The sequence below is a fragment of the Phyllostomus hastatus genome, unplaced genomic scaffold (assembly GCF_019186645.2).
Source record: "Phyllostomus hastatus isolate PE091 unplaced genomic scaffold, TTU_PhHast_1.1 phas_contig_196, whole genome shotgun sequence".
In the NCBI taxonomy this organism is placed as follows: Eukaryota; Metazoa; Chordata; class Mammalia; order Chiroptera; family Phyllostomidae; genus Phyllostomus; species Phyllostomus hastatus.
In genome coordinates this window covers 14,640,244-14,665,970 of record NW_025333709.1, presented here as the reverse complement: position 1 = coordinate 14,665,970, position 25,727 = coordinate 14,640,244, and the positions used below count along the sequence as shown (strand labels likewise).

The following is a 25,727-nucleotide window of genomic DNA, read 5'->3' as shown; positions in this document are numbered from 1 at the left end:
CGGTAGCAAAAGTTGCACATTGGATTAGGTTAGTAATAATAACCGTGAAGTTATGGAGCCTCCTGTGTGCCAGGGACTGTTCTAAATGCTTTGTTTAGATACTAGTTCATTTAATCCTCACAACAGCCTGTAGCTAAGTACTGGGATTATCTCCTCTGATAAAGTGAGAAGACTGAGGCTCCAGTAAGCCAGCACCGGGCCTGCTGAGGGATGGGCCATCGGGGGAGCTGGCGGGCTGGTTAAACAGAGTTCTATTAAAGGACCTTTCACTGCAGAAGCGGCTTCACATCCACTGAGTGCCAGGTGCTGTCTCAGGAGGGTGGTTCAAGTCTTTCCACGACCTTGAAAAAAACAGAATCAATTCACAGCTCTGATAATAACTCAGAGGTCCCACCTGAAAAGGGGGGTGAGGGGAGACCATCGTCTTTTCTCCTATCCTTTCAATTCTGCAAAGAGAACTACCAGGAGAGGAAGCTTCTGTTCCGTGTGAGTTGCTTATCTAGAGCGTGTTGCTAAGGGTTTGCTCTGGCTGCCGTCAGTCGATGCTATCCACAAGTGCCCTTCTCGTCCCTCTCTTGTCTTCCTTGCCAGCCAGGTGTCCCTGCTACGGGGCAGGTTCCTTGCTAGCGGTCAGTCCATCACCTCTCCTGGGATGCCCATCCGTGGGCAGCCTGCTCTGTCCTCACAGGCGTCACACTGGCCCCTCGCCCCCATGGCTCACCGGGCTCCTGGCCGCCTGCTGACAGTTTGTGCTCTTCCTTTCCACTTCCGTCTGCCCTCTGCCCTCTACGGTCCCCGGTTCTTCGCTCTCCGCCTGGCTTCTCCCTCGGTGCCCGTCTCGGCCCCTCCCCCTTGCCGTTCCCATACGTTCTGATCGCACCTTCCTGTTGGAATTTTTAAATGGTTTACAAAAAATCAAAATTGTGTGAAAAGGTGTACAGGTAGATGTCTTGCTTCTAACCCTGCCCCCGTCGATTCCATCCCCTAACCCCCTTACCCTGCACAATGGGGAAATACTGATTTGTTTCTTGCATGTACTTCCCAGTTTTTATGCAAATATCAAATGTATACACACACACACACACACACACACACACCCATTCTCCTCTTTCCTAGATAAAAAGTATACGCTTTATTCTGCACTTTTATTCTTATTTTTTCACCTCACAGTGTGTGTTGGAGGTCCCTCCAGGTCCGCACTCAGAGCCCCATGTCCTCTGCAGCAGTGTGGTGGAGAAGCTCACGGCCAGGCCCGGGGGATGGGTGTGGGCCAGCCTCCCCGGACAGAACCCCTGGAGCTGTCCAGGCCTTGGTGAATGCTACCCATGCTGCAAGGAGCCACTCCGGGCATTTTATTCGTGCTAGCCCAGTTTTCCTTCCTGACCCTCTGAGTCTTTCAGGACAACGTGGACTTGCAGCGGGTCCCCCCTGCTGACCTCTTGTCTTTGGTCGAGACCTTTGACCTTGCTGTGGCCTCTTCCACCTGAGCCTGAATTTACATACGTTGTTACATAAGTTATCTAGTAGGATATGTTTTTTGGTTTTCCTCCTCAGATACTGTCTATCCATTCAACAATTTCTTTTTCCTTTGAGAGCATAATAGCTCCAGTTACAACCAGCAATTTCAAATAACTTTAATAATTCCAAACAATTTCACTCATCTCAACAGCCGGTCCTTTTTGACAGTGAGCCAGGCACTCGACTAGACATTTTATGTCTTGTATTTCACTTAACTTTTTTTTAACAATCCTCTAAGTGAGAAACTAATTCACTAATGAGAAAACAGTCTCAGAGAGGTTAAGCAAAGGGTCCAAGGTCACACAGCCGGTACACAGCAGAGCTGGGACCCTAGCCCAACTCCGCCCGACCCCACCGCCGTCTCATCAGCTGGAACTCAGAGTGAAGGGTTGGTGGAAATTTGGGGTAAGTCAACGAGGGTCAGCAAAAAAGTCTCTTTAAAAATCTGGTTCAAACACAAAGGCTTTGTGTTTTCCTGCAGCTTCCGGGAGGATTTCCATTATAATGACACTGAAGGGTGCTTCATTGTTGGAGGGAGCAGGTATGTGGCCGGCGTCACGGGGTTTTTCGGACCCCTGAAGTACTATCGCCTCCGCGCGCTGCACCCTGCTCAGGTGAGCCCCAGGGATCGAGGTGAAGTTGGGGGGTGCTCACGGGCCTGTGCCTCAGGGGCCCAGAACCCTGTGTAAACAAAAGATTTATTTAAGCTGGATCTCTCATCAGCTCTGTCCTCCAACATTATTCATATTGAGTCTCTCCCCCTAGCTAACGCGATAATAGATTTCTGTTAACGTTTGGTTCATTTAGTACTCATAAAATGGAAACCATTTACTTCCTCTGTTTTAATAACCACTGGCTTAATTATAGAGTAGGTTTTTATCAGGCTGTTGCCTATCCAGTGATTAAGCTAATGAAAGGACAGAGTCTTAGTTGTTTGGTAGAGCTTCTTCTATACGCTGTTATTTAAAGTAGCAGAAGAGGAGCCACTCCAGCAGAGGAGACTCTTGGTTCTTTTCACGGCTCCCTTCAGAAACGCGGGCCCCACTCATGCTCTGGCGATTGGCCTAGAGGGCTTTGTACGTGGATCTGCATGTGCTGTTGGATGGTCTCACATCCAAAGTCCACCTAGAGGTGCAGCTGGCCAGGTCCCCAGGCCAGCAAGCTGCTGCCCCAGGGAGCAGCGCTGACCCACGAAGGGGCCTTCACAGCAGTTGTTTTTTCTGCCTGCATAGGGAGATCCCTGAACACCTGAACCAAGAGCAGTCTTTGATTCCCGTGACCCTGTGGGGGTTGTTCTGGGAAAAGCAGGAGTCACTAGACAAAGCCATTAAGGAGAAATGGGAATCCCTGCCACCCATGGGTGCACCTTAGAACCCCTGTGGAGAGACCTGATACTTATTGAGCACCTACATACTCTTGTTATGTTCAGTGTACTCCGATATTTTGTGTTCCACTTTACGAAAAAATCACTGCTTGTTACAACCCACTGAAATGATTTCATGGCCCTGTAAATGGGACACAGTCTGTATTTTGAAAACCACTGAGTTGAGGTAAGGCCTCTGTTCTTAAAGAGCTTCCTGATCTCTCTTAGACAAGTCATGAAGGAATGTGGTAGCTGCATTGACTCAGATGGGAGCACAGTGTTCGGGAGCCCTGCAGTGGGGACATAGGCAAACAGGGCAGGGGGGGCTTCAGTGTTAGGGAAGCCGCCCTGAAGTGATGCCCTGGAACCTGGCCCTTGGAGGCTGAGGAGGAGCCTGCCAAGCAGAAGAAAACGGGAGAAGGGCTGCCGGTCAGCTGGCTCAGCACAGGTAGACTTAGTGTCCTTTGAGAACTGAAGGGGAGCTGGGTATGATTTTCTGGGGACAGCACATAGCGGGGAGCAAGAGGAGGGGGAGGCCTTGTCTCTGAGAAATCCTGACATTTAAGAAGCTCTGCAGAGGAGAAGATGGCCCGAAAAGGAGCAAGAAGGAAGTGGCCAGAGCCAGCAGGTCCTTGGATTACACCCTCCCTCTGCAGACCCGGATCGGATGATCCGAGAGCAAACTAGCCAGCTGGGGGACCAGCAGGAGAAGGACGTCAGCCTGACACAGCCTGCCCGGTGCCAAAGGGCGCTGGATGACAATACCTGCTCATTCGATTTTCTCTCCTTCTTGTAGATTTTTAATCCCCTCCTTGAGAAGCAACTTGCTGAACAAATCAAGCTATATTATGAAAGGTGTGCAGAGGTTCAAGAAATAGTGTCTGTGTACACATCTGCAGTAACGGAAGGGGCCGGGAGCCAAGAAGCATGTGAGTATTGAGCTTCAGGAGAGCAGCCTCAGGCTCTGAGCGTTTGTTTGTGTCAACATGTTTGGCTTCTTTCTAACGGGGTTGAAAGGGAACATCTGTGACTTGACCAATGGGGAGAAGCATGACCTCCACTCGCAGGTGGATGCGAGTGAAAGTGTGCCTTCCCCCTGGATTCCAACAGGACCCGCAGCCCACAGCAGCCCAACCTGCCTCGTAGCTTTAGGCAGACGCGATTTAGTTTAAGAATACAAATGAGAGTGTTGCGGGCCTCGAGTTTCATTATTCCCATTCATAATGGGATCTTAGGCCAACCTAAGAAAATAAAAATGAATTGGAAAATAAATTAATCATTAGAAATGTTTCCCCATCGGTGCACTTTTGTCTTGGACCATTAATATCTGAATATTAGCTTTCAGAAATGTTGAACAATGACTTTGTTGTTCGGGGCTCGGTTTTATTTTTTAAATCCTTGAAATCGACTCATTCAGGAAGAAGATGTTGGTAATTTGCAACAGAAGGAAGGAATTTCAAATCGCCTGCTCTCGTGCCTTGCTCATATGTGCACGGACATCTTCTCACTCATATGGGGTGTTTGTTTATCTGTTGCAAAACTTGGTCTTGTCTTCCACTGTTCCAGCCTGGATCTGGCGCTAATCAGTTTCCCTGTGCTGTGGATCCTCTTGCCTGATAGGGTGGCAGTAGAGTTAGTCACATATGTTTCTTCTGGAAGAGAAGTTCCTGTGGGGCCTTTGCCATCAGCAAAAGCAAATTGCGTATTTCAGTCCTGCCCACATATCTCACCATCTCCAGAGCTGAACTTCCTGTTTCAGGCCACGGAGGACTGAACAGATGCGTCTTGAACATACCCCAGTCCGATAGGGTTTGCGTAAAGACAGTCCCAGGGAGTGATTAGAGGTGGTGATAGGTAAACGTGGAAAGGCAGCGCTTCTGCAATTCAATTTAAGAATAGGCTATACTGGTCCCCAGCTGCTGCTCTCACCGCTGAGTCATCCAGAAAATACGATGCTGTCAGAGAGGGGGAAGATATATAGGAATAGTAATATCCTGAACAGGAAAGAAACTGATTTCGATAACTGATGAAATTTCAGGAGAGATAGCCTGAGTTGGAAGCCCAGCCTTGCATGCTGATCTGTTTGGGGGCCTTGGGGAGATTTTTCTAATGTCTACTGCCTTGACTCCCTGGGGGTCTTTGGACTTTGCTCCTCGGCTCACACTGCCAACAAAATGGCCTAGATACTGGCCTCCTGGGGGCCAGTCCGAGGCCAGCTGCTCATTCTGCAGAATTATTCAACAGCCATCAGCAACTTTGGCACATTTCCCTCGGACTTGGCTTTGAATGTGTGACCTCAAGGCAAAAGCATCGTACCAATTTCAAATCCCTAATGCACCCCAACCCATAGCCAGTAACGTCTCATCTGACCCCTTATTTCTAGTTTCGCTGAGGACGAAGGGGTGGAGAGAGGTGAGACTTATGCTTCCCTGTCCTGCAGGTGACCTGCAGAACTCCTACCTGGACCTGAGGCGCAGGTACGGGAGACCCCCGACGTGCAGAGCCTTCCCCTGGGAACGGGAGCGGAGAGCCCAGCACTCCAGCTTGCTCCAGGCCTTGCTGGAGACAGGTCTGTTGATGGGTAATTGTGTCTTTGCCTTGCATTTGGACGCCGGTTGGGAAGCCTCCCTGTTTTCCCACTGTTTCGCTCGCCCTCTGTGGTGATTTATGCCTCCAAGTTATTTTTAACCCTAGTCTTCTAGCTTAACTTTAAATTTAAATTCTGCCTTGTCCACAGCCCTCAATATATCTATGCACATTTCCAACACTAAATACAAAAACTTATATTTAGGAATCGCTTGAGCAATTCTTTTTTTTTTTAGGTTAAATTTTTTTAGTCCTCACCCAAGGACATTTTTTCATCGCTTTTAGAGAGAGAGGAAGGGGGAGAGAGAAATATTGATGTGAAAGAGAAGCATTGATTGGTACTGGGGATGGCACACACCCGGACCAGGGGTGGCTCGTGCCCGGACTGGGGATCAGACTTACAACCTTTTGGTGACTGGATGATGCTGCAACCAACTGAGCAACACTGGCCAAGGCCCCAGCAATTCGTTGTTTAAAGCCGAGACCACAATTGGACAGCCTACAACCAGAGCTGGCCCCCAAATGTGGTTGGTGTGGCACATACATGGTTGCCAATTAAAAAAAAATAGTTACCAGATTCAAAAACCTTGTGTAATGATGCAAATTTTTAGCTTTTCTCAAAAAAAATTTCAAAGACCCGGCCACCTGGCCCACATGGCAGCAATCCTGGAGGTGTGTGGCCGTGGTCGGCACGGGCCTGCGGGGGTTGTCCACAGCCTCTCCTCTTTGTATTCCAGCACCACCTGCTTACCTCTTGCGTGGATCTTACTTGCCTGGCCCAAAGGCACCTACACTTGAGACCCGTGATTTAGAGTACACTTTATGTAGCATCTTGAGAATCTTCCCACATGTAGCCAGCTTCTCCCATCAAGATTTGGCTTTGCTCAGTAACTAGTACACCCTATAAGGCCACAAGGCCGCTCGAAACCACACCTGTTAGGAAGAGGAGAGAAGCTGGAGATGTTCAGCCTGGGGAAGGGGATGCAAAGACGGGGTGAAGGAAACTATCTTAGTGGTCAGAGGCAACCCATGGTGTTGCTGTTATACAGCATTGCAGAAACTGACCTCTTCGTGTCAGAACTCGCTAACAATGGCAGTGTTCAATGGGGTAGATTTCCACTGCAGATAGTGCCCCCTCTCCCCTCTCTGGAAAGAATTCAGTCCATACAGGATGTTTCACCTTCTGTTCATTTGATACTTGCTGAGCGGCCGCTTAGTTACTTGGCTAGACCTCAGAGGTGGGTAAGACAACACAGGGTCCCTGCCCTCGAGGGACAGACTGGAAGGCAAAAAAAAAAAAAAAAAAAAGGTTATGCCATTGAATAAAGGCTGTGGAAAGACATGGCAAAAGGAGGGAATGGTCAGTTTTATTTACCTGAAGGGCTTGGGTGTTCAGAGAGGCTTCCTGGAGGAGGTGACGCTGGGACTGATTCTTGAAGGGTCAGTAGGCATTTACCGGATAAGTGAGGTGGGGGTGGGCATTGCAGACAGAGCAGCTGCAGGGAGGCAGGGGCGGCACAGCAGTCCCGATGATGTGCAGGGGGGTTGGGAAGCAGAAGAAGGCCTGGAGAGGGAGGACACCATCCTGAGGAGTTTGTGCTTCTCCTTGTAGGTGACAAGGACCTGTGGAAGGGTTTCAAGCAGAGGGTACACGTGGGACCTGCTCTGGGTCTTTGAGGTCACTCTGACAGCAGTGGGAGGTTGAGGGAAGCAGGGGAGCTGGAAGCAGGGAGTCCTTTGTGATGGCCCGCGGGAGAAGACACAGGCCCGAAAAGGACAGATGGATAGAGTTAACAAAGGCTGTAGTGAGGCTGGCCCTGAAGGACTCCTTCAGGGTCAGGCAGGGGAGGCTGTGCAGGGTCATGTGACAGCACAGCCTCTGTGGCCCGGCTGGCCTGGCTCTTGATTTTAACTTCCGGTTTACAAGCTGTGTGATCTTGGGCAAGTGGCTTTATTTCTCTGCGCCTCAGTTTCCTCATCTGCATCATGAGGGGACAGCGGTACCTCTCTCAGAACAGTCTAACAACACATAGTAAGCTCTTTGTAAGCAGTGTTTCTTACCCTTGGCTCTGTCGACATTTTGTGCTGGACCATCCTTGTTGTGTGGGGTCTGTCCTACGCACTGTGGCATGTTTGGCCGAGCTCCTGGCCTCCACCCACTGGATATCAGTAGCACTGTCTCCCTTTTTCCCACAACTCCCTGCTCGAGTTGTGACAATCAGAAGTGTCCTCCGACATCGCTGGACCATGCCTGGTTGAGAACTACTGTCATGTAAGCGTTAGAGACATTACCGGCAGGGCAGAGACGATTCCCGGGTTTTGTTGGATGTCTGGGCGGTGGCGGGGCCGCCCTGCAACACAGGCGAACAGGGGAGGGAGGGCCATGCTGGGTAATGCAGGCAAAATGGGGTTTATGCGATTTCTGATCATATTTAAATGTGGTTTTGCTGATGGGGAACACAAGTGAATCATTTTCACGCCTCTTTTCTAAGTAAATACTCTCAATGGAATGTTTTCATGTTCTTTTTCCAGCTCAGAAGTTTTGTCTATAAGAATTTAGAATCATTTTTCTTCTCCGTGCAAGTCTGGAGATGAAATTTAATTAAAAACCCAAATCATGAGCTCCCAGTCCCCAAGACTCCCTGGGCCATGGTGCAGCGACCCTGCCCTACCATAGGCTGGCCACGAACACTGCGACCCCAGGCCCCCCGACTCTGCCTTCCACCCGTTTTTCTGGTTTACGCAGTCCTGCCCATGAGGAGTGGGGCGGCCTCTGCAGAGGTAGGGCACAGAGATCTCATTAAAATTTATCTCTGCCTGGCACACTGCCCTCGCCTGGGGCTGTCCCAGCATCCTCCTGCTAACGCTGGCGAGGTGGGTGTTCGACGCTGTGCCCATTTTCCAACCAGGCTGAGAGAAATGCAGAAAATTTGACTTAGTAAATTGAGGGTGAAAAACAAGTGCATATTTTCTAACACGTCTTTCCTCTGATCTATAAAAAGAATAGTAGTAAGACTGGTGTGACGATGCATCCGTTCCTGGCTTCTCACATACCCTTCCTTCCAAGTTCAGCCTGCTGTGTCTGGCTGGCTTTGGAGAACTTCGAACAACGCTAGTTAATAGGCACTGTGCCTGCCTTGTTTTTCGCGGCCGCCCGGAGCTGTCCACTTTGTGGGCTGGGGGACGTTTGATAAAGGTCATCCTCCTCCTCCTCATATTACGGTTTTCACATCTGAGATAAGCTGTGAGGATGGATGCGAGTATCCGATGTTGGAGGCTTGGAATTCTTGCTGTGGGAACCGAGCAGGTGCTGACCCCAAGGTAAGGGACTGGACCGTGTGAGGAATTTCTTACGTCCCTCCCGTGACCCCTCCCCATGCACTCGTCCACTAAACGAGTCTTGACCGCGGGCCGTCTGCGCGCCAGGGCGGAGCAGCCATGGGGCCGTGCCTCTTCATATGCAGGTAGCTATGATGCAAATACCAACTCCCCTCATTCGCACAAAGGGAATCACTGTGTGGAGTTGCCTTTTCCTGGCATTTTGAAGAAAGGAAAAAAGAAGACAGTGTGAGACGGTGGCCTGTGATTCCGGGTTCTCTGCGACAGCGCCGTCTTTTTCCCTGGCAGCCGCTCCCCGGCGAGCTGGCCGACGCCACTTCCAGGCCGCCACGCACACGCGCTTCGGCTCCAGAGCACTTGCTCCCCGCACGGCGTGATTCGCGGCGGGTCACCCGCTCTCACTGTGAGCCAGCAGCACACTTCTAAGGGGCCGCGGGCACATTTCGCGGGGCTGGAGAGTCGGAAGCTGGGCTTCATCAGCAACCAGCACAAAGCATGTGACGGAGTGTCCTCTACTCTCCGGCCAAGGGAGGTCAGGAGCGGTCCCCACCATTCCGCGTACCCAAAGGGGGCGCTGTATTTCCTCCTCCAGGAGAGAATCACCCCAAGTGTTTCTACGCCCTCGCTAAGCACTGTGATTTAAAATACGTGCATGGTTTCTGTTGCAAAGTACTAATAACATAAAATTCCCCATTGTGGTCATTTTTAAGTGTTCTGTTCAGTAGTGTTGAGGACATTGACATTGTTGCTTAACAGCTCTCTAGAACTTTCTCACCCTGTGAAATTTAAACTAGGTACCCGCTAAACAACTACTTCCCGTCCCCCTTAGAACAGCAACCACTATTCTAGGTTCTGCGCCTGTGAACTTGACTGTTCCAGAGCCTCGGATGAGTGGGGTCACACAACATTTGTCACTTAGTGTGAAGTCCTCAAGGTTCAACTGTGTTGAGCATGTGTCGGGATCGTCTTCCTTTTTAAGGCGGGATAGTATTTCATTGTATGTAAACCACGTAGGTGTGTCCATTCATCTGTGATGGACATCTGGGTGCCTGCACCTCCGGGCTATTGCGAGCAGTGCCGTTGTGAGCGTGGCTGTGCAAACATCTCTTCAAGAGTTGGCATTCCGTTTTTTTCAGTATATCCTCAGAGGTGGGATTGGTGGATTTTATGATAATTCTGCCTTGGACTTTTTTAAGTGTACTTTATTAATTATGCTTTTACAGTTGTTCCATTTTTTTGCTCCCCTTTATCCCCCTCTGCCCTACATGCCCCCTCCCTCCAGCATCCCCCCACCCCCCCTTGGTTCATGTCCATGGGTTGTACATATAAGTTCTTTGGCTTCTCCATTTCCTATGCTATTCTTGTACTATTCCTATGCTGTTCCTCCCCTGTCTGTTTTGTTTCTACCAATTATGCTTCTTATTCCCTGTACCTTTTCCCTTATTCTTTCCCCTCCCCCTCTGCACTGATAACCCTCCATATGATCTCTATTTTTGTGATTCCATTCCTGTTTAGTTGTTTGCTTAGCGTTTTCATTTTTGTTTTTGGTTTAGGTTCAGTTGTTGATAGTTGTGAGTTTGTTGTCATTCTACTGTTCACATTGTTTGTCTTCTTTTTCTTAGATAAGTCCCTTTAACGTTTCATGTAATAATGGCTTGGTGATGATGAACTCCTTTAACTTGACCTTATCTGGGAAGCACTTTATCTGCCCTTCCATTCGGAATGATAGCTTTGCTGGATAGAGTCATCTTGGATGTAGGTCCTTGCCTTTCATGACTGTGAACACTTCTTTCCAGCCCCTTCTGGCCTGCAAGGTTTCTTTTGAGAAATCAGCTGATAGTATTATGGGAACTCTTCTGTAGGTAACTATCTCCTGTTCTCTTGCTGCTTTTAAGACTCTCTCCTTATCTTTAATCTTGGGTAATGTAATGATGATGTGCCTTGGTGTGGGCTTCCTTTGGTCCAACTTTTTGGGGGCTCTCTGATCTTCCTGGACTTCCTGGAAGGCTATTTCCTTCACCAGATTGGGGAAGTTTTCCTTCATTATTTTTTCAAATAAGTTTTCAGTTTCTTGCTCTTTCGCTTCTTCTTCTGGTACCCCTCTGATTTGGATGTTCAAACATTGAAATTTGTCCCAGAGGTTCCTAAGCCTCTCCTCATTTTTTTTTTGAATTCTTGTTTCTTCATTCTGTTCTGGTTGAATGTTTCTTTCTTTCTTCTGTTCCAAATCTTTGATTTGAGTCCCAGTTTCCTTCCCTTCACTGTTGGTTCCCTGTCCATTTTCCTTTATTTCACTTTGCATAGCCTTCACTTCTTCCTGTATTTTGCAACAGTGCTCAATCATTTCTATGAGCATCCTGATCACCAGTGTTTTGAACACTGCATCTGATAGATTGGCTATTTCCTCATTGCTTAGTTCTTTTTCCTGGGGTTTTGATCTGTTCTTTCATTTGGGTCATATTTCTTTGTCTCGGCACCCTAGTCTGGGTCAATGTTTCTTCTTTAACTCCTTGGTTGTCAGACTTTCATACTGTTCAGTTTTCTGGCAGTTATGGTTCTCTTTTTGTTTTTGAATTGGTCATTATCCTTCTTTTGATTGTGCAAGGAGGTAAAGTGTATCTCCCCACACCTCCATCTTGGCCAGAAGCTCTACCTCGAGTTTTTTGAGGAACCACCGTACTGCTTTCCACAGGAGCTGCATCATTTTAAATTCCCACCAACAGTGCACAAGAGTTGCAGTTTCTCCACATCCTTGCTGACACTTGTTATTTTCTTTCTTTCTTTTTTAAATAGTAGCCAGCCTCATGGGTGTGAGGTGTAACCTCTGTTTAGAACTCACATACTGGGGAAAGTCTGGTTTGATAGCGAGTAAGAATAATGACGTCATACAGTGACATGATGTCTCTGAAAGCGCTCCGGGGACGGAAAGACGCCGTGTGAATATGTGGGGCGGGGTTGCCCGAATAGAGCTCATCTCGCTCTGCCCTCATGCACAGCCACTTGATCCTGGAGGTGACGCTGTCGCTCGCTCAGCTGCAAGCTCGTTGAGGGCAGTGCGTGCGGTGGGAGTATCCCACATACACTTCTCGTTCTGCACGGCGTCTACCCAGTGCTGGGCATATGTTAGCTGCTTGGTTAGCCGTTCTTCTTCCGTAGGACCCTGCACAGCATGTTTCTGCGCCATGTCCTCAAAGAACATACCTCGCCTCCGCCCTCCACCCCCACACTTCTCAGCTCACCTGCCCTGCAGACAGTCTTCACGTCCGGACTCAGATGCTGTCCCCATGGCATCTTATGCCCTCCAGGCAGATGGCTCCATCTCGCCTGCTGCCCTTGCCATTGTGCCAGTTTCCCCTGAACGGTACCTGTCTGGCTGCCTCGTGGTTGGTGTGCCCGTCTGATTCCACAGTGGAGCTTGGACAACAGGAAGGGGAGCTAGGATTTCTTTGCAGACCCTCAGTAAATATTTGTTGAGTAACTGAATGGACTCTGAATGAATAAGTGATTCCATTGTAAGTACTAAAAAAAAGTCTTTGTTGGGTCAGTGAGTCACTAAAGGAACAGGGAGTTTGACTTCTGGGAGACACAACTTCAAGGTCTGCCCTAACCAAGCGATGACACCCCTGCAGACTGAGAGTTCTGTAGGTTTATTTGCCCCTCGCTCTATTTTTCTCATCCCTTACACACTCCTTAGCCTGTTACCTCTCAGAAGCCGCTGTCCTGGCTCTGAAAACACATCTACAAACAGTTCTGTTTCCCAGAACCCTGTTTGCCAGCTCTCCCCGGCGATGAAAGGAGACCAGACTTTTTCTTAGTCTGCGCACACCCATTACAAAAGAACTCTGGAAATGCGGGCCCCCAGAGTTCCTGCTTTCATCCATCTGCAGTCTAGTCGCTGAGATGTGCCGGTGCCCACATGTAAAACAGCCCCTAGGTACGTAGCACCTGTGTGTGGGGTGCCCGCGAGCACTGTGCTGGGCCCTGGGGCGGCCGTAATGAAAAGCACAGACCAGCCCACCCACACACAACCCTCTGCCGAGAGTGCGAGGGAGTGCGAGGGAGTGCGGGGGAGGGAGGCTTCTCACACGTTGACAGCTGATCTGCTAACCCGGTATAAAATGCAGCTGTCCCCTCCAGTGGTTTCCCCTCTGAAGTACCACAGGGCCTGTTCCTCGCCTCCCAGAGTTGGCATGCCTTTGAATTGAAGGTGGCAGGCCTCCCGGGGCAGCCGGCTATCCACAGTGCATGTAGATGCTGCAGAATTCCCTGCCCGCCCCCTTCCAGGGCTGCGGCCCTGCATCCCAATCTCCTTGTTTGGCATGGGGGTTCTTCCGTGCTGCTCTGTCCCCAGGTTCACCACTGGCCAGGTGCCGGGTGGCATCCAACGCCAGACCCCACATTCAGGTCTTCAGGGGACTGTCCCGGTCAGTCACCTGGTAGTCAGCCTCTTCCACGTTTCCTGGGGAACCTCCAGTTCTTCAGGAAAAGGGCTCCTGGTGGAGCATAGAAATCACCCTATTAGCATTTGGCTTTTTCTAATATTAGGATGGTAGTACTTCAGTATGCATCATTTTTCACTATTTAAGAGGTGTGCTGGCTATTTCTTTTGCTCTCCTGTCACTTTTTTTTTTGTCAAAATGGAATGCTTTGAACTCAAAAACCCTTTGAATAGGGCTCTGGCATCTAGGGAGAAGAGGTGGTGGGAACTGGGCTGATAAAAGGCTGGAATGACAATGGCGGGGGTGGGGGCAGTGCTTGAGGCCGGAGAGCTGGTGGTGGAAGGAGTGAGGAAGGACACAGAGACTCCGGGGCAGGGGGGATGGGGGGGGGCGGGGGGGGGGGGCTTGAAGGCAGGGAAGGACAGGTGAGAGGGCCAGCCTCTCCAGACGTCTTCCCCAAGGCCAGAACGGCTTGCTCCCTTCCCCTCCCCTGCACTTGTATCCTGCACAGGCACCTCTGAGCCCGCAGGAGTTGGTGACTGTGGCCCCAGGAAGTCCAAGGTCTGCCAGCAAATGGTTCTCGGAAGAAGGCCAGGTCTGAGGGTGGGCTCGCCCTCCAGGGCTGACACCATCTGTGTTTGTGGGCAGGGCCAGGGCCTGACGCCTGCCCCAGGCTTCGCTGTGCCCAGTGCCTGGGACGAGTATGCCTGAGGGCTGCTGGCTGCATTGGCTTTGCTCTAATTTGTTTTTAACTCTTTTCATTTTTGCCGACAATTGCAATGTTTATTTGGAGACTCTGAAACGCAGAGCATGGAAATGATGTTACTTAATAATGCCGGATGCTGTGTCCTTTAAGAGCTATTTGCATTGTTGTTCGGTGCAGAACCATCATTTTTTTTACTTAAGAAAGCATACATTATAGTTGTTGGGGTTTTTTTTAAATTCACAGAAGCACAAAGAAAGGACCACACTTTTCCTGCCGAGATAATTCCCGATGACAGTACTGAGCTGGGGAGGAGGGGATGGGGGGCGGGGGAGGGAGAGAGATTCCATGTATAAAACCAGAAAATTGGCACAGCACCGCAAGGTACAGATAACGCTTACTTTGGAGGTAGAACTCAGCCACCTCCTTAGGTCTCTAGAGACCCAGTGGGGCTCACCTGATCAGAATGCAAATGAGGAACGCCCTGTGTGTTGTTGTTGTTGTTGTTGTTTTAACTAGTCAACTTGGTGAAGATATTCTTTTTCTGGTTAGATGACATTCTCTCCTTTCACTTTTTTCCCCACTCTCCAACTTCTACTTTGGATGCATGCCACCTTTCGGAAGCTTGAAACTAAAAATGACTTTCCTATCGAGGTCCCCGTTCCTCTCACAAGAAATGAGTCTGTCTCTCTCCTTCCGAATTCCCAATCAGGTGCCCATGCCAGCGCCTTCAGCCAGTGGCTACTTTCTCATTTTCTGCTTTTTGCCTCTTTGAACGACGACGGGCACGCACCCGGCCGCCTCCTGGTGTTGCTGTAAAGGAGAACAAAGGGGAAGGCAGACAATGCGGCGCTACCTGGAAAAGAGCGAGGATTAACGCACAGCCCCACTGCCTGTTGTTTCCTTCGCTTCTGCTGCAGAAAGGAGAAAATGGGGGAAATGTCTCCTTTTTTCTATTTTGTTTGTTTTTCATTACACCATTAATCTCCATAAACAAGGCATGTGTTTCTTTTAGTTACAGACCGACTAGAAAAAAAATGCATATGCTAAACCAGATGGGTGAAATTAATAGTTCCCATTAGACTGGTTTTAAAATTACCAGTTTTGCAATATCACCAGTGTCATCCTGGCTTTGATTCTGTGCTGCAGTCAGAACTTGAACTTTAAAGGATGTGCAGAACAGAGCGGTTGTGCCCTGGTTGGGTGGCTCAGCTGGTTTCTCTCTCCATCTTTCCCTCCCTATCTCTCTCTGTCTCTCTCTCTCAAATCAATAAATTTTAAAAATGTAGGAAAGGAGCAGTTTTACTTTAAATGTATTCTTTTAAATTATGTTCACTAGTACAGAAAATTGTTTAGAGTCTTTTGCAGAGAAAATACTGGCTGGTAATATTTGGGGTGAGGAGTTCATTTTAATATGTAAAAGAACTAATGAAGCCTTTTCAACCCGCCTACGTTTTCAGTCTGCCAAGTATTTTTGCGCTAAGGCTTAGAGCTTTGGGAAGGATTTCCCTTTTGCCCCCAGTTCCCCAGCAAGCCCAGCTACCTGGACATTCCCGCTCATGATGTCTGGGGTTCCGTGCCAGGGGTCGGCAGGGCAAGTGTTTCGTTTGGAGCTTCATTTGGTTTGGAGTCGCTTCTCTCCTCTGAGCCCACAAGGTCCGTGTTCGTGGGTACTCAGGCAAAACTCGTCATCTTAGGGGTTTGGCAGAGCGAGAGAGGTGGGGAGGAGTCGTTAACGAAACACTACCGTTGCCTCGCTCTGAATGTGCCCAGAGGGGCATCTGAGATAGTATGTATTTAAAAGTAAACATGTGAATAAGCAGAAGAAGGGTTTATTTTGCCACTCCATCCGAGTGCTGCAGGCGCGCTGCCTCTGGTGAAGATCCGTACCCTGTCTAACAGTGGAGTGGGATGGCACGCTCTCAGCTGCGCAGAGGGAAGATCCAGAATGAGATCTGCAGACTCCCGGTGGAAGGGGTGTTGTTATTCAGATGTATCCCGACAGATGAGCAGAGAGAAGTGTTCAGGGACGTTCACTACCATGTTGTTGGTTATAGCAAAACCACTGGACACAATCCAGGAGTCTAAAAATAGAGGACTGGTTAGAGCAGGCGCTGCTATAGAACTCGATACTACTGAAGCTTTAGAAAGAAGCTTTAGAAAGAGCTTCTGAGAGCCATGGACTGATACTCATGAGACGTGGTTAATTTCTAAAGGTTGAGGGTCAGAATCTGTAGGGGCTTTTGGGGAAGAAAGTGTGTATGTGTATACGCAGTAAGGTGCATGTGTAGATTATTGTCTGTGCACAGGAAACTTCTAGAAGCATGCACACCATGCTTTTTTTTTAAGATTTTATTTTTATTTGCTTTTAGAGAGAGTGGGAGGGAGGGAGAAACAGAGGGAGAGAAACATCAGTATGTGAGAGATGTACCAATCAGTTGCCTCTCACATGCCCCCAGCTGGGGACCTGCCCCGCAACCCAGGCATGTGCCCTGGCCGGGAAGCAAACCGGCGACATTTCGGTTCACAGGCTGCCACTCGGTCCACTGAGCCACACCAGCCAGGGCACCAAGCTTTCAACAGTGTTTTTCCTTGCTATTAAAGAAGAATTGGGAGAATAATTTTTTAAATTATGACAATTATTTTGCTACTCCTGACATGAAAACATGTTGAATTACTTGTTTATTTAAACATTCTTATTTTATAATGATTTTTATTAAAATATCCAGAAGCAGCAGCTTTTTCCTCAAACTCTTCATTAGAATAATACATTCTGCCTGTTTACAGCTCACTTTAAAATTAGTGAAGAAAACTTTAATGGAGTTTATTGTACTTTTGAAGCAAAATCCATATAAAAATGACTACATCTAATGATAAAAGGGTGCTATTTTGAAATCTTCTGGGAATAAATGGGTTTTAATTTGAGAGGGGGAGAAGGATTGGGAGAGAGGGAACTTCTGTTTTTCTTTTATACAAATCTGCATTGTTTGATTTCTTTTTCTTATAAGAAGCCACTATTTCTTTAGGGATTAAAAAACACGGACAGAGGAGTGAATTCCATTTGTTCAGCAGTAGGGTGACTTTTTCTCTTGGCACCTACCACTTGGGATGGAGAGAGTGAAGGCAGACCCAGCGGCTGTCTGGGGAACCCAAGGGGGCTGGCGCGGAGAGTTCCAGGAGATCTGCTTCTTAGCACTGGGTGTAGGGGGTGGGTGGGCTCCTTCCCCACGGCTTAGCCAAAAACGGCACGTGCCACCTCTCAGGGACAGCCAGCTTGTGTGCTGGGAGGGACTGGCACCAGCTCCTAGCCAACAGCTTGGGTTTCACAGTTTCATCCATGGCTCTCACTGGTGTGTATGTTTAGCTTGGACCCCTGGGAGGGAATTGCCCTTAAAGCAACCCAGTCTCAGATCTTCCCATTCAAGGTTCCGCCCATCGGAAACTCCCGTCTCTCCATTCCCTTACGAAGTACTCATAAAATAAATCTCTTATGGCCCCCTAAAGTTGCCAATACTATTTTAATTTTGGAGAAAATGAAGAAAATCAAAGGAAAATGTTGGACATAGTTTTTAGGCAGTTAAAACTTCAGTCTGAAATAAATTAACCATCTCTCTGTCGGTGTCAATAGTATGTGTGCGATCCTACGTGGTCTTTTGTAACAGAGCACAGAAGAGAAAGCGAATATTCATTGTCCGAATTGGTCAGCGAGAGGCAGGAATAGTGGAGACAGACTTTGGAAGACTGTAACACGTACGTGATAGGGCCATATAACGGGCTAGCTTGGGCTTAAAATGTTCATCAGATTTAGGGAGGATTAGGTAAAGGGAAGTATCATATAGCTTAAAGCAGTTGCATAACGACGTCTCTACCTTGGTGGCCAGGCACTTGTTGAGACACCTGGTGGCCTGTTGATGGGGGTGGGGGTGTGGCCGGTGATGCAGAGTGAGTAGGAACTCTGGCTTTTGTGGCCTGGCAAGCTGGACTCAGAGCTTGGCTCTGCCACTTGCCAACTTTTGTCACTTTAGAGGGTTTGGTTGACCTCTCGGGCTTCGGTCTGCTCCTCTGAAAAAAGGAGGACGCTAATGACAGTGCCCCCTTCACAAAATCGTTCGGCTTCCTTGACGTAAGTCGCACAAGGCACCTAACACGGTATTTGGCATTTCGTAAGCCTTCGGTAACAGTTGATTCATTCTTGTTACTGCATTTATGGAAACTGGAGGCAAAAGGTAGGGAAGCATCTCAAAATAAGTTTCTTTTGCTCAACTTTTTAGAGCAGCACCTAGGAACTATTTCTGAAATAGAACACTTTCTTCTTCAGAGAGTCTTAGAGGGGAAAAAATCCTCTGGAAGTTTAGGTAGTCCTGATTTGGTGCTGAGTTACACCGAGTAAATTACTCTCTCGAGGCGCTGCCTCAGCTAAATAAGGCACATCCTTTTTCCCAGGATGCTGGGCTGTCATTTGGTGCCAAAGGAAAAAGCTATTTACAGAATGACAACGTGGCATCCCCAGAGGGTTTGATTTACCTCCCCGGAAGGGGGTGTATTTCAAGGCACTGCAGAACCTTCCACATTAATAACTTAGGTGGTTTAATTGGCTTTTCCCTCTTTCTAAAGCCGCGCCGATCCCGTGGTAATTAATTGTGTGGGCTGTGACTTGTGTTGCTTACAGGGCCCAGGCACCCGAATGAATCTCTTTTGGAAATCGGCGGGCTGATATTTGAAAAGGCTGTAAAGAGACTCTCCAGCGTGGATGGTCTTCACCAAATGAGTTCTGTCATGCCCTTCCTGATGGATTCCAGCTGCTGTGGATATCATAAAGCATCCTACTACCTCGCGGTCTTTTACGAAACTGGATTAAATGTGCCTCGGGACCAGCTGCAGGTAGAGTATTTCAGGGGACCCTGGGGTATCGATTGCCCACGCTCTGTTTGCAGAGTGATGCTGTCACGCCCCCAGTGGAGCTGGATGAGTTCACGATCCCAGGAATGGAATCTTGACAGTCAAGAACAACACCCTAGGGCTGTGTTAAAGAGGGGCTCCTGCCTTCAGTGCCCCCCTGCCCCACTGCTGCTGGGCTTGGGGACGTGACTGGTATACGCTAAGGGACAGTTTGGGCCGGGCTTTCCAGAATCCCAGCCCTTCGGGAACGGGCGCCTCTTCCCCAATCCCTGCAACTGCTCTGGCTGTGGGACCATTAGCCCATGACTTGTTAGCCAGTCAGGTCATTTGGGCCTCAAAGCCACGTGTTGGCACGTCCAGCCCTCAACATGAAAGCTGCACCAGGCAGCTTCCTTTTCGGTTCTGGATCCAGTTTGTGACACAACTCGGGTCTCGTTTGGAATCATGTTTGTGGAGGTACCGCCACATGGTCCCTGGTCGCCTTGTTTCCCGACTTGTTCGTCCCGGGTGTGGGGAGCCATGCTGTCTGGACGTGCCCAGGTGGCTCCGTGTAGGAACACTGACTTCTTCGTGCATGACTCTGGCTTAGAGAAGCTCCTGATGGACAGCATGCTTTCCCGAGTCCCTGAGGCAGTCCCCACAAAGGTGGAATAGTCTAGAAGATTCTAGCCCTGTCTCTGCCACAAAGTGGCTGATTGGACATGGAGCAACGACACTACTTCTCTGGGCTTCTGTTTCCTCAACTGTGAAATAAGGTTTCTGGACCAGTCGATCTCAAAAGACACTTCCCAACAGTAACATTCTGAGAGCATGAGGTCGGGGCCGTCTGGCCACAGGTGACGTGGCTGAAGCAGACCAGGGACCCTAGGACAGTCGGCGGGAATGCGAAGACACTGTGAGAGGTCAGGGGAAGGCCCCCATTGTCACTGAAGAAGAGCAAAGGTCAAGGAATTTTAAGCTATCAGACATTTAGAAGGGCAGGTAGCTGGGAGTCCGTAAACCTTCAGAAAGCCGCTGTACCTTCTTCTCTAAAGATACTATCAAGGCATGTTAACGTGTTCGGGAATGACTGGGATCGTCGCGTACAGGGATGGGGCCAGATGACCGTTCAGTGGCAGGGTTTTATGACCCTTACCTCTAATCTTGTGAACACCGTCCGTTTCTTCCCCACAGGGCATGTTGTACAGTTTGGTTGGAGGCCAGGGCGGTGAGAGGCTGTCTGCAATGAACCTTGGGTACAAACACTTCCAGGGCGTGGATAACTACCCCCTGGACTGGGAGCTGTCCTACGCCTACTACAGCAACATCGCCACCAAGACACCCCTCGACCAGCACACGCTGCAAGGAGATCAGGTACGAAAGCCAGGCAGGAGGAAGTGGTCGTGGCCCTGTTTACCACGACTTCCTGAATTTCTTTATGAAGTGTCTGCACCTGTGGCTGTCCATATCTGCCGGCCTCCAGAGGATGAGCGTCACTGAATGGAGAGAGAAACTTTCTTATACTCTCCCATTCATATTTCTTGTCTGTGCTCTCAGGCTCAATGTAGGCACCATCCTCCATCTACGCGTGAAAAACTTTTCGTGAATGGGAGGACCTGTATACAAAGGACAGATTATGATTTTGCAAGAGAAGGTGTACCAGAAACTTAGGCATCTTGTCTTTACTCCATGACTGTGTGACATCGTGGGTCTAGAGATGTTAGGGGACCTTGAGTCACATGGGTGGAACACTAACCCAGGGCTCCTATCGATATGTAACGGTCGAGCGGGGTCAATGACATGCGGAAGCAGACTCCATCAGAGCTCTGTTCCCACTGCTGGATGCCCAGAGAAGCATCTGTCCCCATCAGGTCAGCCTCGCTGGCCCAGTGCTCCCGGGTAATCGACAGCATGTGATGTTTGCATTAACTCCAGTCCCTAACTTTGCAGGCTTCTAAATCTGTTTGACTCTTGGGGCAAAGCTATCAATGGCTTACATCCACTCACAAGACACAGTGTGTTACCTTAGACCACCAATGGTTGGTTTCCATACTTGTGTGAGTGACAGTGAATGAAAAGGTACAAGCGAAGGAGACAGTGTAAGAATAAAGGGGAAGCTGCCTGCAGATGATGGAGATTTGTATCCAGGGAGTAGACCACGCACGATGTGGTTAGCCTCTTGGAATGTGTTTTATATATCTTCTTCCTCCAGAACGGATTTAAGATGTTTTGATGGTCTTAGCACTTGAGGTGGGCGAGTTGAGAGGAAGTGCAAGCAGTTTATGCCAGGAGGCAGCAATTTCTTTTTTCTATAAAGGGCCAGATAGTAAATACAGGCTTTGCCTATATAGGCTCTGATGAGAGAAACTGTACTTGACTCTGCCAGAGACAGTGTATGAATGAAATGTAAACGGCTTTGCCGGATGTGGACTTGACCTCGACCATGAACCGTTGATTTTTCCTGCTTGCGCTCAGAGAGCCTAGGCGTAGGCCTGGCTAGGTCAGGGTCATGGAATCCTTGGCCAAGCAGCTAGTGGGGGGCCAGGCCTCTCACTGTCCCCTAGTGCAGCTCTTGATCTGAAGCCGCTGGCTCTGATGACTGGGAATGGGTGGATTCTGGAAAAAAGGATCTGCAGTGACCACTACGTGGTCGTGAAATAAGTGACTCAAAGACACGTGCTCTCGGCGAATGTTAAACAGGAGTCAAGCTATAAAACACCAAAGGCTGTAGGTATGGACATTCTAGTTCCTTCAGAAAGTGTTTTTTTTTTTTAATAAACATACATAATTTTCTCTTCACCGTATATAGTCCCTCAGTGTATATAAGCTTTGTGCAAAATTTGACCTCCATTTGACAGGAATTGACTTAATTGATAAAGATTTTTTTAAAATTATTCTGAAAAACATTCATGTAAAATCAAGCCACCAAATAATATTGCACTGCTCTACTAAGCATGGATGTGTTAATGATGTCCTATATGTATATATTATACTTTTAAGAATTCTAATTTAGCATAAATTAGCAACAGGAAATGGTATGTTGCTAACAAGCTCCTTTTCTTTTGAAGATTTGACACATGAAATGTTATGATTATGAAAGAAAATGTTTAATTGGTCAGAACCAGCAAAGTTGAATAGCAAAAATCCATCTTGCAGCTGAAAAGTCGTATGATTAAGAATGCCAGATACAAATTACACAGTTAGAAAAGTGGTATCATAGCTCATTTTCTTAAGAATGTGTAATTAATGGCTTCTTGAGACTCTAAGCAGGTGTCATACGTTGACGTGAATGTCCTTTTGCTGAGGAATCTATTAATTCGCCAGCAGCACGCAACAGATGAGGAGATAGGGAAGGCCAGACCTCTAATTAGCGAGCCAAGGATCTGTCAGGCGTTCTTTTCTTGATTCTCGTTTCATTTTCTCTTTTGTGTAACGCGTCCTCGGCATCCCTTCGTCTTCTTTATTAGTCATCCGACTTCCGTGTCACTTCTGTATGGTTTCGTGGGACTCTGCTTCAGGTTAAAGAGAAAGAAGACACTCTCGGGTTGTGTTTGTTTTTTGTGGCTTGGTCCCAAAGGAGTGCCTCTCATTCCCTGCACTTTTCAGAACTCGCTTTTCCTGCAGGATCCCAGCCGCCGCCTCCTCCCTCCACCTGCCGGGGGGCGGGGGGTCTCGTCTCCTCCACACCCCTGGTTTCAGCTGTCCTCCAAATGCGATGCCCCTCGACCCTTCCTCTGCAGCTGAGCTCCTGCCCACGGCTCACATCGGCTCTCAGAGCACGCTGCGGAGGAACCCCCACATTTCCTCCCCACCATTCCCCACAAACACCTTAACGGATGGCGCTATTTTCCCCGCTGGCCACTAGGCTGTCATTTTAGACGCCCCCATCGTCCTAATCAGTGACAGTCCCCAGCAGCTTCCCATGCCACTCGGTCTCTTCCGTCTCCACTCCAGCTGCTGCTGCTGCTGCTGCCTGCACTTGTCCTTCTCCATCTCTCCCCGAGCTGCCACGACAGCCTCCTGTTAGGGGCTGAACTGTGTTCACCGCCCTCTGCTTCTGCAATTTATGTTGAAGCCGTCACCCCAGCACCTCAAAATGTGACTGTATTTGGAAATAAGGCCTCTAAAGAGGTGATGAAGTTTAAAATGGAGTCAGTACCACTGGTGTCCTCACGCGAAAAGGAGTTGGGGGTGCAGACACAACAGACAGAAGGATGACCAGGTGAGGACACAGCAAGACGCAGCCACCTGCACGCGAAGGAGAGAGGCCTCAGAAGAAACTAAACGTGCCAACACCTTGATCTTGGACTTAAGCCTCCAGACCTGTGAGGAAATAAACGTCTGTGGTTTAAACCACCCAGTCCGGGGCAGCCCTAGCAAACAAATGTACCTCCTAACTGGTCTTTGTCACCAGTCTTGTCCCTTCCCATTCTCTCCTCCCAAAGGCCACAGTGGGCTGTCAACAGGGGGGACTCTCAACCTGCCTACGCGTCAGAGTTACCTGGCGGCTTAGAGCACACCTCTGCACAGGCCCCACCCCGTAGTCTCACAGGAGTGAGGGTGGGGCCCAGGCCTGTAATCTGAACTTGTGCCTATACGTGCATGTGTCTATTTTAAAAGCCCCTCAGATGACCCTACTGTGCAGCCAGTGCTGAGAAGGACTGACCCAGAAGCACTAAGTCCAGCACGACCCTGGGCAGAAGAGGTGCCCCTTGACCTGGTTTCTCTCTGTGTCCCCAACCTTGGCTCTCAGCTGTCACTGCCTGGCATGCCCACCCTGGAGACACCAAGCCTCTGGCCGCACCTCCCACGGCCCTGCCGGCTGTCCTCTGCCTGGTGTTCCTTCTCCACGCCCACCAGCCTTTCCCTGCCTGCTGGCCCCTCCTCCTGCTTGAACTCAAGGCTCATACTTCACATCCCCCTCCTGATCTCCCCTGTGCTGTGAGGCCAGGCACTTCCCTGCCATTGCTCTTATGTTGGTGTTGGTGTGAGGTCAAAGGTCCAGCTTCCCCACTCGAGTGTCAGCTCCGAGACAGGCATCTCGTGTATTCACATCAGTGACCCCAGTGCCCAGCACTGTGCTTGACCTAAAGTCGGTGCTTGGTGTTTACCGACGGGATGATGGGCAGGCTGGAAGTGCAGCGCATCCAGGCCAGTGATAGACATAAAGGGATTGCAATTTCTTGTCGACTCCAGTGCTTTGTGATGCGACCAGTGTCCATTGCTGATGGCCAGTACCCAGAGCACCGGCTGTCAACACTGCCTCTGTGTGCTCAACACTCTCTTAGTAAGCGGCACCCCCTTTTGGGGAATCTCAGGTACTTGCTTTCCTGTTTCTCTGTTACTGCCGATATTTCCCCATTCCTACTTTAAAACCCCTAGTTAAATTTCAAGAAGGAACATATACCCACCCCCGTTGGGAGCCAACCATTATAGCTGAGTTTAACACACACACAAACCCCTCCCTTGGCCCCCCAGGCAGGTTCCTAGTGGCGGTTCCCAGGGGCCCCGGAGGAAGTTAGAGGAGGTAGGTAGGTGGTTTCAGTGTCAGCTCCGAACATGCCCTGCTCCTGAGTCCCCAGGCTGGGCCCGGTCTACTTCACAGTTCCAGCGAATGCAGGGGCTCTGGAAGCGGGGGCGCTGCTGGGGGCCTGTGCTCCCCGGCTGTGAAGTTGGAGGGTTTTTCCTTCCTGCCCTGTCTTCCATTGTCTTTCTCTGTCTCTGTCTCTGTCTCTGTCACTCTGTCTCCCTCCCTCCCTCTCCTCTCCACCTTCTATTTCCCTCCCTCTCTTTTCCCCTTTTTGTTTTTCTTCTCTTCCTCTCCCTTTTTATGCCTGCCTCACAGTCTCCTCTTTCTCCCTCTCTCCTTTCTCTCTCTCTCTCTCCCTTGACACAGTTAAAGAGAAGAAGAAAAACAGCTCAAAATCCAAACTCTCCAGTGAAACAAAAAAACTCATCACTGAGAATTCTAGTTTGGGAGCATCTCGAGCTTCAGCCCTTTGCAGGCTGGCCACTGGTGACTGCGTCCCCTGGAGGCTGAGCTGAAGCACCGCTCGTTGGCCGTGCGCTTGGCAAAGAGTGGCTTGTTAAGAGTGGCTTAACAAGTGGCTTGTGCCCAGGCAGGACTCCACAGGCTTCTCCCCAGAGGCCGTCGTCGGGGAGCTGCTCAGAGCCCTGTCTTTGGGCGCAAGCCGGCCTGGCATCCAGGGCTGGCTCTACAATGTGGCCTTGTTTGAGTTCATGGTTTCACCTCCTGCGCCTCAGTTTCTTTTTCTTGGTGTATAAATCGAGGGCAGTGATATTTGGGTCACAGCCCTGTTGTGAGGACTAAATGGTGGTGGGGGGGGTGGAGCACTTGTTAAACACTCAGCACATAGTTGGTTTCAATAAAAGGTCATGGGCATCATTATTCTTTTTTTAAAATTATTATTTTATTTATTTATTTTTAGAGAGAGGGAAAAGGGGGGAGAAAGAGCAGGAGAGAAACATCAATGTGTGGTTGCCTCTCGTGCACCCACCCCTGGAGACCTGGCCTGCAACCCAGGCATGTGCCCTTGACTGGGAATTGAACCTGCAGCTTTTCAGTTCACAGGCCGGCACTCAATCCACTGAGCTACACCAGCCAGGGTGGGCATTATTATTCTCATTGCTGCTCTTGGCTTGGTGGTCTGTCTCCCATTAGACATCCAGCAGGAATTAGTACCCACTGGGTTCTGAGTCCTCACACTGTCCCCAAGTCTCAGTGCCGTTGTGGCCCTGAGAGGGACCTCTAGCTCCACACAGCCACAGCAGACATGGTGGCTGAAAGACCTTCTCAGGAATGGGGTTGTGGACTAGAGTTTATGAATCTAAGCCCTTTTCTTAACTAACAACAGAGAGGTCCAAAGGGAAATCAGCTCCT

General features: G+C 49.3%; 1 protein-coding gene across 1 annotated transcript in view; it reads left to right on the top strand.

Annotated features, from left to right (window-relative positions):
• The window catches only part of SEL1L3 (SEL1L family member 3), a 96,036-nt gene that overhangs the window by 32,955 nt on the left and 37,354 nt on the right, over nt 1-25,727 (top strand). Inside the window, exons 7-11 of the mRNA XM_045834544.1 lie at nt 2,000-2,132; nt 3,678-3,810; nt 5,322-5,450; nt 18,618-18,829; nt 20,021-20,200. Coding sequence (XP_045690500.1) covers nt 2,000-2,132; nt 3,678-3,810; nt 5,322-5,450; nt 18,618-18,829; nt 20,021-20,200 — 787 coding nt within the window. The remainder of the gene's footprint in view (nt 1-1,999; nt 2,133-3,677; nt 3,811-5,321; nt 5,451-18,617; nt 18,830-20,020; nt 20,201-25,727) is intronic.